This window comes from Zalophus californianus, chromosome 17, assembly GCF_009762305.2.
Source record: "Zalophus californianus isolate mZalCal1 chromosome 17, mZalCal1.pri.v2, whole genome shotgun sequence".
Taxonomy (NCBI): domain Eukaryota; kingdom Metazoa; phylum Chordata; class Mammalia; order Carnivora; family Otariidae; genus Zalophus; species Zalophus californianus.
Window position 1 is genome coordinate 30,368,734 of NC_045611.1, and position 17,733 is coordinate 30,386,466.

Sequence of the window (17,733 nt, forward strand, 5' to 3'; positions counted from 1 at the left end):
GGCCACGTCCTTGCCTGTGCCAGAGGCACCGCGGTGCAGAAACAGCTTTCCATGTAACAGACCTCCAGACCTCTGCAAAGACACGAGAGGGAGAGTCAGTGGTCATGAGTGTGGAAGGGGTTCTAAGACTTTCACTTTTTCCATTAATAGTCACTCTTTTATCCTCAGTTGTAGATGAATTCGGTATTGCAGAAATGTATTACAGAAATGGTAATCCAGAAATGTAACTTGGATTAGTTTTCAGCTTTCCTTTCTCTTTTTTCTTTTTTCTCTTTTTCCTTTCCTTTCCTTTCTTCCTTTCTCCTTTCCTTTCCTTTCTCCTTCCTTTCCCTTCCTTCCCTCTTTCTCTCTCTTTTTCTTTCTCTTTCTTTTCTCTTTTTTCTTTTTCTTTCCTGAAGATCTAATTGGCTTTGCTAAGCAATGCATGAATCTGGCAGCATCCCATTTAGCAAATAGAAAGGAACTCCCAGTTTTCAGCTTTTCCTACTGTCAATTTGTTTACTTTTTTTGGAGACTTTTGTCAATTTTCAGTGGTCTGTTTCAGTTTCCAAAGTTTTGCAACTGTCTTTTCTCCCCCCTATTCTCCGTGTACTATGGGTTTGTCACTTAAAGGAATTTCCTTGGGGCGCCTGGGTGACTCAGTCAGTTAAGCATCTGTGTTCTGCTCAGGTTATGATCTCAGGGTCCTGGGATCGAGCCCTGGCAGGCTCCCTGCACAGTGGGGAACCTGCTTCTCCCTCCCCCTCTGCCCTTCCCCCCCTTCCCTGTTCATCCTCAAGCTCTCTCTCTTTCTCTCTTGTGTTCTCTCTCACATAAATAAAATCTTTAAAAAAATAAAAAATAAGTAAAAGAATTCCCTTTACTGCAACTTAGTGGATTTTGTGAGAATGCAAAATTATATGCATATGTTGAATTCATTCCCTTAACCTAGAAAATGGAAATACGGAACAGGATTTGTTGATGGACTGGTTACGGAGGGGTAGGATGGGGGCGGTTGTCAAGGATGACACGTGTTAGGTCTGAGCAACTAAAAGTATAGTGAAGAGTAATCAAGAGTCTAGGTTTGGACATGTTAAATTTGAGATGCCTTTTGGACATGCAAATGGAGGCGTCACGTAGCAAATCTGATATTCTAGACTGGAGTTGAAGTGGAGGTCAGGTAAATTTCCTGGTCTCATCTTGGAAGTAAACACACAGGGCTGGAAAAGAGGTTCCAGAACTCTTGCTTTTCTTCTTGGTCCCTAGGGCCTGTTCTTGAGTAGCAGGAGCTGCTAGGCAGTCTGAACCTCAAGGATCAGCAAAAGGTGTAGGTGGAGGGAGCAGTGGTTTCTGTAATCTCAGGAGCTCCCTGGAGGCCAGTTGGTGTGAGATATGATGGGGGAAAATGATTGAGTTTATTGAGGTTAAAATTAAAAAGATTTTACACACTGAGTTTGTAAATTTCATCTTCTGTGTTTTAAAACAACCTTACTGAGACGCAATCCACATACCATACATTCGCCCTTTTAGAGTTTACAATTCAGTAGTTTTTAGTATATTCATATTTAAGCAACAACCCCAAATCTGTTTTTGGAACATTTGCATCATTTCATAAACAAAACAAAACAAACCCATACCCAGTAGCAGTCCAATGCTCCGAGCCCTGGGCAACCATGAATCTACTTTCCATCTCTACAGAAAATTGCCATTCAGGGCATTTCATATAAATAGAATCATATAATATGTGATCTTTTCTGACTGGCTTCTTTCACTTAGCATAATATTTTCAAGGCTTATCCATGTCAGAACATGTATTACACTTCAAGCCTTTTATTATTTTTTAAATTTTTAAAAAATATTTTATTTTATTTATTTGACAGAGAGAGAGAGAGCACAAGCAGGGGGAGAGGCAGGCAGAGGGAGAAGCAGGCTTCCCCCAGAGCAGGGAGCCCGATGTGGATCTCCATCCCAGAACCCTGGAATCATGATCCGAGCCAAAGGCAGAGGCTTAACTGACTGAGCCACCCAGGCGCCCCTACTTCATGCCTTTTAATTGGTGAATAATATTCTATTATATGGATATATCACATTTTATTTATCCATTTATCAGTTGATGGACATTCGGGTTCTTTATACTTTGGGGCTATTATGAATAACACTAATGTGATTATTTGTTTACAAGTTTTTGCGTGGGCATATGTTTTCATTTCTTTGGGTCTATAATTAGGAATAGAATCGCTGAGTCGTATGGCAATACCACCAGGAATTACAAAACTGTGTTCCAAAATTGCCGCACTATTGTACATGTATGAGGGTTCTCATTTCTCCACATCTTTGCTAACACTTGTTATTGTCTTTTTGATTCTGCCCATCCTAAGGGTTTTGAAGTTCTAGCTCTTTTTAATTTTGATTGGCGTTTATCTGATGGCTAACAATATTGAGCATCTTCTCATGTGCTTATTAGTCATTTGTGTATCTTCTTCAGAGAAATGTCTATTCAAATCTTTTGCCCATTTTACAACTGGGTTTTTGTCTCCGTTACTGGGTTATAAGAGTTCTTCATATTTTCTGATACAAGGTCTTTATCAGATACATGATTTGCAAATATTTCCCCCAGTTCTGGGGGTTGTCTTTTCACTTTCTTGAAGGTACCTGAAGAACTAAAGATTTTCATTTGGATAAAGTCTAATTTATTTATTTTCTCTTTAAGTTTTTGCCTAACCTAAGATCACAAATATTTGTCCCCATGTTTTCTTCTAAGAGTTTTATTTCTTACATTTAGTTCTGTATCTATTCTGAGTTAATTTTTGTGTGTGGTATGGGGAAAGGGGACAACTTTATTCTTTTGTATATAGAGATATAGTTGTTTGGACTATCCTTTCCCCCATTGAATTGTCTTAGCACCCTTTTGAAAAAATAGCTGACCTTAAGGGTTTATTTCTAAATTCTCATTTCTGTTCCCTTGATCCCTATGCCTATTCCAACTTCGATACCATACTGTCTTGAAGTTTTGAAATTAGGAAATATGAGTCCTCCAACTTTGTTCTTAAAAAAGAATCATTTTGGGGCTCCTGGGTGGCTCAACTGGTTAAACGTCTGCCTTTGGCTCAGGTCATGATCCCGGGGTCCCAGAATCAAGCCCCAAGTCAGGCTCCCTCCTCAGCAGGGTGTCTGCTTGTCCTTCTCCCTCTGCCCCTCCCCCTGCTTGTGCTCTATCTCTCTCTCAAATAAATAAATACAAATCTTAAAAAAATCGTTTTGCCTATTCTGAGTCCTTGTATTTCTTTTAAAAAAATTTTATTAATTTTTTTGTTTTTTTAAAGATTTTATTTATTTATTTGACAGAGAGATACACAGCAAGAGAGGAAACACAAGCAGGGGGAGTGGGTGAGGGAAAAGCAGGCTTCCCGCGGAGCAGGGAGCCCGATGCGGGCCTCGATCCCAGGACCCCGGGATCATGACCTGAGCCCAAGGCAGACGGTTAAGCGACTGTGCCACCCCGGCGCCCCTGAGTCCTTGCATTTCTAGACGAATTTTGGGATCCAGTTGTCAATTTCTGCAAAGAAGCCAGCTGGGGTTTTGATAGGTGCTGCACAGAATCTGCAGATTAGTTTGGGGATTCTTGTCATTTATTTTGGTCCTCTTTAATTTCTTTCAACGAGGTTTTGCAGTTTTCAGTGTACAGGTTTTGCGCTTCTTTTGTTAAATTTATTTCTATGTATTTTATTTTTGATGCTATCATAAATTTGTTTTCTTAATTTCATTGACCAATTATTTTTGCACGTGTACAGAAATCCAATTGATTTTTCTATATTGAACTTGTATCCTGCAGCCTTGCTGAAATTGTTTATTCGTTCTAATAGTTGTTTTTGTTTTTTAGTGAATTTCTTAGGATTTTCTATTTACAAGACCATGTCGTCTGCAAATAGACAGTTTTACTTCTTGCTTCCCAGTCTGGATGACTTTTTCTCCTTTTCTTGCCTTATTGCCCTGAATAGAACCTCCAGAACAATGTTCGAGGAAAGTGCCAGAAGTGGACACCCTGGTCTTGTCTTGACTTAGAAGATATTCAGTATTAGGGCGCCTGGCTGGTTCAGTAGGTTAAGCGACTGACTCTTGATTTTGGCTCAGGTCATGATCTCAGGGTTGTGAGATCAAGCCCTGCGTTAGGCTCTGCGAGTGGTATCTCCTTGAGATTCTCTCTCTCCCTCTCCTTTGCCCCTCCCCTTCATTCACTCTCTCTCTCTCTTAAAAAAAAATTCGGTTTTTATTAAATATGATGTTAGTTATGGGTATTTTATAGATGCCCTTTTTCAGATTGAGGAAGTTCTCTTCTATGTCTACTACACTTTTTGTTTGTTTTTAAATCATGAAAGGGTATTGAATCTCATGAAATGTTTTTTTTATCAATAACTTTTTTTAGGTTTTATTTAAATTCATGTTACTTAACATATAGTGTATTATTAGTTCCAGAGGTAGAATTTGGTGGTTCATCACTTGCATATCATACCCAGTGCCCTCTGTAATGACCATCTCCCATTTACCCCATCCCCCTACCCACTTCCCTGTGAAATGTTTTTTTTCTGCATCTATTGAGATAATTATGTGGTTTCCCCCCACCCTTTTTCTGTTAATAGTACATCAGTTGTTTGTTGAAGCAATTTTGCAATCCTGGGATAAATCCAACTTGGTCAGGGTGTATAATACTTTCCACATGTTGCTGGATTCAGTTTGCTAGCCATCTGTTGAAAACTTTTGCATTCTATAGTCGTAAGGGCTATCAATTGGCAGTTTCCTTGTGGTGTCTTTGGGTTTGGTATTAGGATAATACGGGCCTCATAAAACAAATTGGGGAATATTTCCTCTTTCATTTTTGGAAGAGTGTGTTTTTTCTTCTCCTCTCAGTAAAGGCACCTCATCCAGGGATTTTATCATGTTTTTCGTTGCTTTTAGTAATTTAATCTCATTACTTTATTATATTATTTTGTTATAATCTCTATTTTTTCTTGATTCAGTTTCACTAGTTTGTGCCTTGGAATTTGCCATTTCATCTGGTTTTATCTAATTTATTGCCATACAATTATTCATAAGGTTCCCTATGATCCTTTTTATTTCTGTAAGTATGTCCCCTTTCATTTTTGATTCTAGTAATTTGAAGCTTTTTTTTTTTTACTGATCAGTCTAGCTGAAAGTTTGTCAATTTTGTTGTTTTTTTAAAAGACCTACCTTTTGGTTTCATAATTTTTTTTTAAGATTTTATTTATTTATTTGACAGAGAGAGAGGCAGTGAGAGAGGAACACAAGCAGGGGGAGTGGAAGAGGGGGAAGCAGGCGTCCCACGGAGCAGGGAGCCTGATGCAGGGCTTGATCCCAGGACCCTGGGATCATGACCTGAGCCAAAGGCAGACGCTTAATGACTGAGCCACCCAGGCGCCCCAATTTTCTCTACTTTCTAAGTAGGTTTCTCTACTTTCTAAGTAGGGTCAAATCTTAATTTCCTGACTTCTTGCTTTGGGTTTAATTCGGTCTTTTTCTAGTTTCTTAAAGAAGAAAGTTACATTGATTTGAGGCTTTTTTTTTCTTAATGTAGATGTTTACACATGAATTTCCTTTAATGCACTGCCTTGTTTTGGCATGTTGTGTATTTGCTTTCATTCATCTCAAAATATTTTCTAACTTCCTTTGAGATTGAGATTTCTAGGACTCATTGGTTATTTATGAGTGGGTTAATTTCCACATATTTGTGAATATCCATGCTTTGTAACTGATTTCAAATTTCATTCCACTGTGGCTGGAAAATATACTTAGTATGGTTAAAATCTGAGACTTGTTTCATGGTCTATCCTGGAGAATGGTCTTGCGTGCCTTAGAATAATTTTTTTTTTTTGCTATTATTTGGTGGTGTGTTCAACAAATGCTTCTTCGGTCCAGTTGGTTTATAGTGTTGTTTGGGCTTCTGTTTTCTTGTTGACCATTTGCCTACTTGTTGTATCCATTACTGAAAGTTAGATATTGAAGTCTCCAAGCATTATCATTGAGTTGTATATTTTTCCTTTCAATTTTGTTAGTTTTTGCTGCGTGTATTTTGTGGCTCTGTTGTTAGATGCCTATGTAAGTGTTGTATTTTCCTGATAGAATGACCCTTATAACATTATAAAATGTTCTCATTAATTTCTAGCAACATTTGTTTCTTTTAAAGTTAATCTTTTATTAGTATAGCCACTCCAGTTTTCTTATGTTTACTGTTTACATGATATATCATAGATACATCATGCATATTTATGATAGATATGATCTAAGTTCATATATATCTAAATAATTCACATATACATACATGAATTATTTAATTATGATCAATGAAGGCATGTCAAATCAGTGGAGACATTATATACAAAATAATGCTGGGATACTGCATAATTATTAAAAAAATTCAAATTAGGATTCTTATCTTATACCATATGTATGTTACCAAAATAAATTCTAAGTCAACAAAGGCACTAAATATTAAAAAAAAGTAAACATGTATAGAATTTGGGGGTGAAAAGATTTTTCTGTGGAAAAACATCGAAAACTTAAATGTGAATAAATGGAATATCAAAATGACCACATAAAAATGTAAAACTTGCGCATTAAAAAAAACAAGATTCACAGGCAAATTGGGAAAAATATTTACCTCTTATATAACAGATATTGCACAGAGAACATGAACAGTTAATACACAGGATACAAATGGCCTTAGGAAGAGATATGAAAGACTTTATATTACTAATAGTCAAAGAAATGTAAACTAAAACAAGAATCTATTTTTTTGTCTATCAAATTGACAAAGATTAAAAAATATTCTAATGCCCAGGGGTGCAAAAGAGACACGAGGAAGGAAGTAGTTTTATGCTCTGCTATTGGGGTAGAAAACAGTACAATCCAACTGGTCTTAAAATTCAAATGTAACTATCTCATGCCTAGGTTATTTATTTTAATGAAAAAATCCCAAGTGTATGAAGAGACTTAACTACAAACATATCATTGTTTAGCCCAAAACTGAAAAATATCTAAGTGTTCAATAACTGGGCATTAAATAAATTATGTTGCGTCTATATAGTGGAATGAGAAAGTCCTTAAAAATGCTGTGGAAGATTCTTTAATGACATGGGAATATTATCATGATATAATAAGTGAGAGAAGTTACAAAATGGTATGTACAGTATAACTCCATTCTTATCAAAATAATATATAATATGTATATGCAAAGAAAAATGACCCAAATCTCTGAGCATTCAACATTATGGGAGTTCTGGTGTTCTTTATGCTTCCCCAACTCCTCCTCCTCAACCCCCCACCCCGCCTCTCAATTTTCTAGAATACGTATGTCTTATTTTTTTAGTAAGAAAAAGGAAGAATAATTTAAAAATTCATCAAGATGGTACGTTAGCCCATTTGGCAAAGATTACTTCAAAAGGCAATACACAGTATTGGTAAGATTTTGGGGTGAACATGCACAAAATGCTGCTGGGGTAGTATAAATTGCTACTCATGGCATTGTGGTAAACTTGGCAACACAAATCAAAATCCTTAAAAACAGAGGAAGTCGTTTCACTTCTAGGGATTAAGGAAGTCCTCGGGATGGATGCAAAAGATACATATTTAAACTCAAATGTCCATTTTTAAGTACGTGGTTAAATAAATTACATCTGTATGAGACAATACTATGTATTAAACATCACGACGCAGGGTACTTATTGACATAGGTCAGTATATTAAAGGCAGAACAGTAAATATTATGTCCCATATAATACTGCTTTAATATGAAAATGTGTAAGTTTCCTAGGGCTACCATAACAAATTATCACAAACGGTGTGGCTTAAAACAACAGAAATTTATTCTCCCACAGTTCAGGCCAGAAGTCCAAAATCCAGGTGTTGGCCAGGTTGCTTCCTTCTGGAGGCTCTGAAGGAGAATCTGTTCCAGGCGGCTCTCTTAGCTTCTGGTGGTTGCTGACTATCCTTCCTGTTCCTAGGGGGCATCTATGTCACTCCAATCTCCCCTTGTTGGCTCACGAACTTCTTCCCTTCGTCTGTGTGTCCTCTCCTCTTCTTATCAGGAACCAGTCATTGGATTTAGGGCCCACCCTCACCTAGTATAACTGCGTCTTAACTAATTACATCTGCCAGGACCCTATTTCCAAATAAGGTCACATTCTGAGGTTCTGGGTTGACATAAATTTGTGGATGACACGATTCAACCCACTTTATGTATATAACATACATATAAAAACACTGGGTATCTATATGAACAGGATTTTATCTCAGGGTGGGTTTATGATGATTTAAGTATTTTTATTCTTTGTGCTTTTCTGCATTTTAAAATAAACAGCTTATGTACTGGAGTTGTATTTACGTGGCAATTAAGTTCTAAATTTGTTGTAGAAGATGAACATTACTCATAGTGAAAAATCACTCTCCCTCCTATAGCTCACAAAATACAGAACCCATTGTTTTGTACATAGTGTATCTTCTTTCAGAAACATCTAACATAGCCAAATCTTCCTCTAGCACTGGTACAGATACTGTTCCTCTGGGTGAGCACTAGACAAAGTAGTTGGCTTGTGTTTACATGCTACATTGTACAAAAAAGAAAAAAAAAGGTTTTCTAAGCACAAAAGTGTAGGTAAATGGGTTCTGAGTTAAATGAGTGTATGCCGAGACTCTTCTGTTCTACTTTTCTATTTAGGGGAAAACTAAATTTCTTTCATGTTTACAAAAACACTAAAAACAACAGTGATGAATTAGGAAAGACTCTTAAGACCAAGGGGAAAAATAATTACAGATATCCAAAATGTACTCCTTTATGAGGTTAGGTACATCTCTGAGTCTTTCTGGACATTTTTAAGGTTCAGGGGAAGAAAACTTAAGGATATACTGATACTGTGGATATAATTACAGCCAACTTCTGTCTTTTAAAAATTCTTCCAAGGTATACTTTCCTTTTAGAGATTTAGGACTAGGGTTTCTTTCACAACTGGAATAAGATAAATTATAGATAAAAGTCAATTAAAAAAAGGAGTATTGTCATGTACAGACGCTGACATCATGGGTAGTCAAAGAATATGTTTAATAAAAAATAATTAAACTTCCATTTGCTCTATAGAACATCATAGAAAGTAATTTAATAAATTACAAATGACTTTTTAAGACGTTTGCTCAACTACAGAAAGCAAATTCAGACTACACAAAACACAACTGGTAAATATTGCAAATGTCCAAAAGAAAAATTGGACTAAGACTTGAATCATGAAACCTGAAACAAGGGCTATAAATACAAGGCAATAACAGCTATAATTCTTTTAGTAACTACCAACACATACTTGGATATCCTTTCAACTGCAACTTTAGTATTATGTAATTCTACTGATTTTTTTTTTCCTTATAACCCTTAACTTTACACAACCATATTTGCATTTTTTTAAGCTGACAGCTGGACGACTTTTCCCCAATCAATACTAAATAGAAGTGTCTTGAAACCCAAGAGAAAGTTTAATGTTACAGTATTAGCCTTAATGCTTTGAAAACTGCAATTGCCTTATTACATAGAAAGAGAATCACTAAGATGTTAACCAAATTCATCTGATCATAATTAGGAAAATACTTTATCTCATAAATTTGATAAAAATTAGATTTTTAGTGACAAGATCTAGGACTTCCCCCCCGCCTTTTTTTTTTTTTAATTGGGGAAAGAAAGGAATGAAGATTATGTGGGTAGAACTAGAGGGAGAGAGGGAGATATGGATGGTGTTGAAATACCCCAACGGCAAACTAAGTTAACTGTGTTTGAAAAACTTTGGCTATCTCATAGGTGTATTCTAGTTCAACAAAAGTGCAATACTGCCAAGGGAAGATACTAAATATGTAATATATCATTTTCATGATGAAGAATTACTACCCACTTCTCCTGGATGGGCATTATAGTGACTATTGCTAAGACATTGCATAAAGAACTATCAATTCAAAGTACTATTTTGGGAAAAATACAAAAATCAATACAATCTCGATGGAACATATATGATTTTGTAAATACATGTAACACTGTCTCTCTAATGAGGGATTAGTTATCTTACATACAGAAACATAATTTACTGGTAAAGGTCTGGGAAAATCCAATATAATTGGATTCATGACAAAACAACAGAGTTCTATCAAAACGCACAGAAAGTTATTTTTTTCTGTGGGAGAGAACTGGGGTACTTCCCCCCCTAAATTTAGCCCGTCACGAACTTTATCACTGATTTATTCAAGTACCAGAAAAATGCTAACATCTTTCTCTCCTTAGGATGTAAATGGTATTTTATATCCAATTCAGTTCTAATTGTTTTAAATGTACATGACAGTGATCCTGGACCTCTCCATCTTGTCAGAAGTAATAGCAGCTTTAGCAGGAGAAACTGTATCACAAATCAAATATCAGACAAATTTTACATGATAAAGGGTTCTAAGAAATTGATCAGAAGCCTTGGGCTTCGTTTTTGTGGTTTACAGGTTTAACTTGTAAATATTTTTTTGAGATCATTCAAAGTGCATATTCAAAATGGGCCAACTCAGTATATTTAATATAAACTGATAACCCAACACTGATTCTGGGCAACATTTAGTCTGCTTATACCTAGAAACTAAAAAAAAAAAAAAAAAAAAAAAAAAAAAAATGAATTTAGACTATTCTGCATATTACTTTATCACTATGATCTGTTAATGTTGGAATATTTCCATGACATAAAACACAAATAGAAATCTACACAAATAAAACAAACAAACGATTTCTTTTACATGAAGTATGCTGTGTGGAAAGTTCTTCTCAGTGGTATTTCATGAGTTTGCCTTTTCTGAACCCTGGAAACAGACATTACTCATCAGAGACATAATGATTTCTTATAGGAGGCCAAACTTTGAAAAAGTAAAACTAAGTATGTCTATAGGGTGCCAAAGTCCCATGACACAGGATTCTTTTATGACTTAATTTTACTGATATCAGAGTTAAGCTCAGCAAAAAGCAAGTCATATTTCTTGCCAGATTAACATGATATATAGGATGTGTTTAAAAAACCCCTGAAAACAAGTATAGAATTAGAAACGAATGTAAACTTCCTAAACTAACTCAGCTGAGGTAACAGGTAGCCAGTTAAATTGGCTGATTGGGAAACTTATTTCTTCTTTAAAACACACTTGTACCTGAATTGGAAACGTCAGCAGTGCATCACGACACTAGAGCATTTTCATGTAATTAAAGCAATGGATGGTGATGTAGATTCTACAGCTTTCATGACATTCATTAGCTGCCCAAATTATTGCTGAGTTTTGATCTGTAAATTATAGGTGTCAAGGAGGCTGTAAAACTATATTCAAATTAAATCAGTAATATGCATAAAGTATTCTGTGTTCACTGCAAATATATTAAATATACAACTCTTATTGAGCATAATTTTCATAAAATTAACCCCCAACAAAATTATAATGCCTTTTTGTTGTAATTTTACACCTTTATGTATTTGATAGTACATACGAGTTCAGAAACTTATGGATCTTAAGAAATATTACATGCAAAACGTCTCTGAAAGCAGTCTGCACTTCTAAACAAATAACTGAAATGTTCGGTCAGTAAGTTATTGATGCACTCAACACTGGGGTATTTACAATTCATAATTAAAGAAAAAAAATCCAAAATCAGTTCATAATTTAAGTGCAGTCTGGGAGTCAGTCTTCGTTACTAGAATCTGAATCCTCAGACGACGACGACGTACTGTCAGATCCAGACGAAGCATCGGCTTTCTCTGAACCCTCATCTGTGCTGTTCTCATTGAGAGGACTTGCTTCAGTTCCCCCTTTGTCTTCCTGATCTCTAACTCTGGAATCTTCCTCCTTTACTTCCTGGGACTTAGACGAGCCTAAGTCACTGTTTTTGTTTTTCTGTACGTCGAAAGTATTGGACTGGGACAAAGTTGGCATATGGAGATTAAGGCCTGGAGTGAGCAGCATCCCTGGATAGAGTATATTAGAGAGCAGTAGTGGGTTAAGAGCTAATGGGCTGGCAGCTGCCGCTGTACTTAATGCAGCAGTAGAGGACGTGGAAGGAGAACTCGACACGGAGTTTTCTCCCCCGTTCTCTGAATTTTGACTCTCTGTCCTTTCTTTTTTTCCTTCTAGCTCCTTCGAGTCATTTCCCTTTTTCTCTTCGGTTGCAGATTCGGTAGGCTTTGTCAGGAGTCCTCCCATGCCCAGCAGATTTGGTAGGCCAGTCATTCCTGACAGCAGCATGGGGAACATGGCGGCCACGTTTTTAGCTTCTCCTCCAGAAGAAAGGCCGGCAGGCATTCCCATCAGCCCTGCGGTTACTTGCAGGGACTGCAAGTTTTGTAGATTTTGTTGTAAGGCCTGAAGGGTCGTGAGATCCACACCTGGAAGTAACCCGTTGGCTAACAAAGGACTGCCTGACACGCTGGTGGCAGTTGCCGCCGCCGCCGTTGCCGTGGCCTTGGCAATTCCACTTTTAGGCCGTCGCCCCCGCCTGCTGACTTCCTCTCTCACAACAGGACCAGTGAGAATACGCTCATACATACTCTCTGGAAGAAATCCCTGAAAAAAAAAAATCAGCAACAATAGCTACATTAGAATAAAATCAATAGCTATCACATTAAAATCGGTAATTATTCATAAACTGAGTCTGTGTTGCTAGAACATAATCAAGTATGAAAGAGAGAGCCTCATTCCATATTGTAAGTAGTGGTGGGAAAGAGCTCGTCCACTGCTCATGTTTTCAGAGGGTAAGAAAGCAGGAAGGGGCCTCTAGCTTCCTTCCACACTGTGAGGCACACGTTTGTAGACGAGTTCCAGAAAACAGGAGGTCCAAAGCCACTTTCTCTTAAGGGTTACTTCCACACCCTTACATGTTTCACACCATCAATTACTCTACAAGACGAGAGGAGTGCCCCTCTTCCAAGCTAGAGGAACGATAAGGAAAGGACAGAGAAAGTCAGTGAGAGGTTCAGATTACAATGAGATGTTTCATGTGAACCTTCATCACTTCGGGAATAAGGGAGGGAGACAGAGCCATGCTGAAAAAGATATTCAAGTGATTCTCCCGTGACTTTCTGGGCTCAGAACTCCTAAAGGTGGTAGGAGTGTAGAACCTCTAGACCAGCACTGTCCAACAGAAATATAATGTAAGCCACATATGTAATTTTAAATTTTCTAGCAGCTGCATTAAAAAAGGTAAAATAGAAACAGGTGACATTAACTTTAGTAATACAGTCTAACATAATTTAACCAAAATATTACCATTTTAATATGTAATCTATGAAAATAAAGATATATTTCTTATTTTTTTCCAAACTTAGTCTTCAAAATCCCAAACCAGGGTGGGAGGATGGGCAAAATGGGTGAAGGGGAGACACAGGCTCCAGTTATGGAATGAATAAGGTCATGGGAATATTTTTATAATTAATTAATTAATGGGGGGGAGGGGCAGAGGGAGAGGGAGAATCTTAAGCAGGCTCCACACCCAGTGCAGAGCCTGAAGCGGGGCTTGATCTCATGACCTGGAATCATGACCTGACCCAAAATCAAGAGTTGGACGCTTAACTGACTGAGCCACTCAGGTGCCCCAAGTCACGGGAATAAAAAGCAGAGCGGAGGGAATATAGTCAGTGATGTTGTCATAGTGCTGTATGGTGACAGGTGGTGGCTGCCCTTGTGCTGAGCACAGCATAAAGTACAGACTTGTCCAATCACTGTGCTGTACACCTGAAACTAATGTAACACTGTGTGTCAGCTGAACTCAAGTGCTCAACAGCCACATGCGCCTAGTGGCTACCGTCTGTGACCACTCTAGACAGCAGTTTCAATACCCCCCTTTTTTTTTTAAAGTAGGCTCCACGCCCAACGTGGGGCTTGAACTCACGACCCTGAGGTTAAGAGTCGCATCATCTACTGACTGAGCCAGCCAGGTGCCCCTAGACGGCAGTTTCGAAGACTCTCACGGTACCATTTTAAAATTTTGTTTTGAATTGATCAACTTACTTGTTTTCTTTACAAAAGCATTAGGGTTCACTCCAGAAAACAAGACAACAAAAAAATAGAAGGAAAAAAAAAATCATCCATGATTTTACCATTCAGAGAGAACCACTGCTAACATTTTAGAATGTGTATTTCATTTTTCACTTATGCATATATACAGATTCTACAATTCTCCCCACTTCTGTTTCTAAAATAAATAGAATCATAATGAACATAGTTTTATAGCCTGCCCTTTTCATTTGGACACTTGTAGAAATAATAGCTATTCTTTATTCAGCATTTACCACATGGTTATGCTCTGCTTTTCCGAGAGCTTAATTACTACTCCATTCAACATACTGTGACCTTTTCCTCCCTTGTCATTAGATGTTCTTCTAAGATATAATTTTTGCACAGTTGCACAGTTTTCCAATATATGGATGGACCATTAATATATTCCCAATTTTTTACTACTATACTATGATGAATATCCTTATATATTTCTTTCCCCACATCTTTGGTTAATCTTTGTAGCCTTGCTCAAATAGTTATCTTAGAGGTTAAAATAAAAACAGATCAGTATATATTTATTCGGTATTCTAACTCAGCAAACATCTGAGAAATTTGTAACATGTACTGCAAAATAAAAACTGTGAACTAAACACTGGCAACTGTTCACACAATATTGTTAATCTTAAAATTTCATCTCTGATACAGTTAAATGGCAGCTAATTTCCTTTTTAATTTGAGTATAGTTGACACCCAATGTTATATTAGTTTCAGGTGTACAACTTAGTGATTTGACAGGTTTATACATTATGCTGCACTCACCACAAGCGTAGCTACCATCTGTTCCATTACATCGCTAGTCAGTATCACTGCCTATATTCCTTATGCTCTGCCTTTTATTCCCATGACTTATTCATTCTGTAACTGGAAGCCTGTACCTCCCTTTCCCCCTTCATCCATGTTGCCCCTCTCCTCACCTACCTCCCCTCTGGCAACCATCAGTTTATTCTCCGTATTTATAGATCTGAGTCTGCTTTTTGTTTGTTTTGGTTTTGGTTTTAGATTCCACTTATGAGTGGAATCATATAGTAGTTGTCTTTCTAAGTCTGACTAAATGGCATCTAATTTTTGAGATGATATGTATCTTAGTATTTATGAAATTACTCACAGACTGCTTAACAACATCTCCCCATTCAGGAGCTACTCCATATTCTGAATTTTCTTTCAGGAATCTACATAAATCTTTCAAAGGAGGAGCAAATGCACCTCCAACCTGTAAATGAAAAAGATTGTTAGATACTTAAAAACACTATTAAATATGAAGACATTTCTTGCTTTTATTCTGTGCTATACAGAGCTTAAGACACATGTGTTTCTTGAATTACCTTTGACGATCTCTACTATATTAAAAAGGACTACCACAAGCCAAAAGCACTGCTAATATACCATACAGACATGTGGTAATGTAAATTTCAAATGCTTTAAGTGACTAAAATAGTAAAATGAATAACTACCGTTTACTGTGTCCTTGCTATGCTGGATAGACAATATAGCCTAGTTAAGAGCGTTACTCTCTGGAGTCAGACTTACCAGCTATTTGAACTGGGGCAAATCAGTAAATCTCTTTGAGCCTCAATTTTCTGATCTATATAAAGGGGATTAGAATAACACTTCCCTCATAGGGTTTTATGAGGATAAAAATGAAACAATTCAAGTGCCTTAGCACAGCGTCTGGTGCATAACAAATAATAAGTTCTTCTTATTATTATATGCCAAGTATCATGCTAAAAGGACTTTAAGTATATACATTTATTTTAGTTCTCACTATATCCTTTGAGACAGTATTATTTCTGTTTTTCAAATGAAGGAATTAAACCTCAGAGAAGTTACAGAAGTTGCCTAAAGTCAGCTAGGAAGCATTAGGGCCAGCTTTCAAACTCAGGTCTCACAAACTCATGCTCTTGCCTATTACACAAATTAAAACCCTTAAGTATAAAAATATATACATCTTTTGAATGTGAACAGTGATATAACCAACTCATCACAATGTGAAAAAATTTAAAAACTACATATGATAATTAGTAGGAAATTAAAACAAAATATTTTGACACTTAAATGTTTTGGATCTACCAACTTAATGTTCCTTTGGAGTCTAAAGATAATTCCTCGTTCCATACCTCTCTAAATATATACAATCTCTTGATAGAATACAGACAGGGTTTTAATATGGTTATGCTACCTACAAGTTAGAATACCTGTAAGTATGCTTTTCTAGTATTTTCTATAGTCTTTACTTAGTCTCTGTGGTTTCTGTTGCCTTCTCCTTTTTGTTACCCCCTTTATTAAGGTCCAATTTAAACGGAGGCCCTCTGGGTGGTTTATGGGGATTCAGCAGGTAGATTCTTTTCAATCCTTAAGTCTATGCGCTAGAGACTCAGAACAATAAACAATACAAATTAAGGGAAATGAACAGGCCCCTTGTCAGGTTCTAACATTTAAAGATAAAGTTAGGAGTGTTTAATATCTAATAAGTAAAATTACAAAATTGTTCCATTTCCTTAAAACTGGCTAAGACTAATTTATTCCTATCTAGTAATGCTAACTTTTGTTGTAAGATGAAGTGCAAAGATTTTTAGCACCAGCTATATAAGTACAAAATTAAGTAAAATGCTACTAAAATGTTATCTTGTTCTTCCCCCTAATCTCCCTGTGACATCATTTTAAAGTACTAATAAAAGCTGAATAAATCTATAAAATTGGGGAAAAATCAGTATTAATTTTAATGAGCTGGTGCACATAACAATATTAAAACAAGTGTTAGGGTAATTTGATTTGTGAGAGAAATTTGCTGTTCTTACTCTGAGGCCATCTTTTTCTTTTTTATTTATTTTGTTGCATGCTTATCTGCATAAAAAACAGAATAAAAATATCAGAGCTATAAGCCTACAAAAGGGTGCCGTAAGTGTTCTATCATTTACTTTCGGAGACATCTACCAATCCATAAACAAAAACAATTTGGGGAAATAAATGTTGAGCCACATTTGGTTTAGAAATAGAATTTGGAAAAACCAGACTCTTACCATTCATCAGTCAAAAAAGCTGTAAGATAAACACAGCAGTGACCTTATTCTATAAGGTACCTTTGTTTAAGACATTTTATTTTCATCTGTCAGAAAATTATGTTAAGTTTAAAGGAACAAGATACTTTATGGCCATCTGATTGGAAATTATAGTGATAAAAATGTAAATCTATGACGGCCTGATGAGAATGGTGGCTCTCTCATCAGTTTCTCACCCTCTGCAGCATGGGCATTCTGGAGGGGCGTTGTGAAGGACTGTCCTATGTACTGCAGAATGTTTAGCAGCATCCTGGCCTCTACCTGCTAGATGCCAACAGCATCCTTTCCCTGCCTGCCACCTCCCCAACACCTACCTCCCCACCTCCCAAGTTGGGGCTACCAAAAATGTCTATAGACATTGCCAAATGTCCTTGCAGGACAAAACTGCCCCATGCTGAGAACTGTTGCTTTGGATGTAGGGCCCTTGTGCAGGGTCACACTGCTTACATGCTGATGTGTCAAGTGACTTATTTTATTCCATGGCTTAGCCAAAAATGTGGGAATTGAAATTAGATTGCATAAAATTATAGTCCATGTCTTTTCTCACAAATCTGCTAGTTTTAACCCATTTCCAGGTCTGTTAGAAAAC

The 17,733-nt window shown here is 36.8% G+C and overlaps 1 protein-coding gene across 3 annotated transcripts in view; it reads right to left on the reverse strand.

Annotated features, from left to right (window-relative positions):
- Positions 1-9,064: 9,064 nt before the first annotated feature.
- Positions 9,065-17,733, reverse strand: part of CHD9 (chromodomain helicase DNA binding protein 9) — a 169,810-nt gene continuing 161,141 nt past the window's right edge. For all 3 annotated transcript variants that reach the window (XM_027617213.2, XM_027617229.2, XM_027617228.2), the window contains 2 exons: positions 15,194-15,298; positions 9,065-12,597 (listed from right to left, as the gene is read on the reverse strand). In XM_027617213.2, coding sequence (XP_027473014.1) covers positions 11,719-12,597; positions 15,194-15,298 — 984 coding nt within the window. In that variant the 3' untranslated portion in view covers positions 9,065-11,718. The remainder of the gene's footprint in view (positions 12,598-15,193; positions 15,299-17,733) is intronic.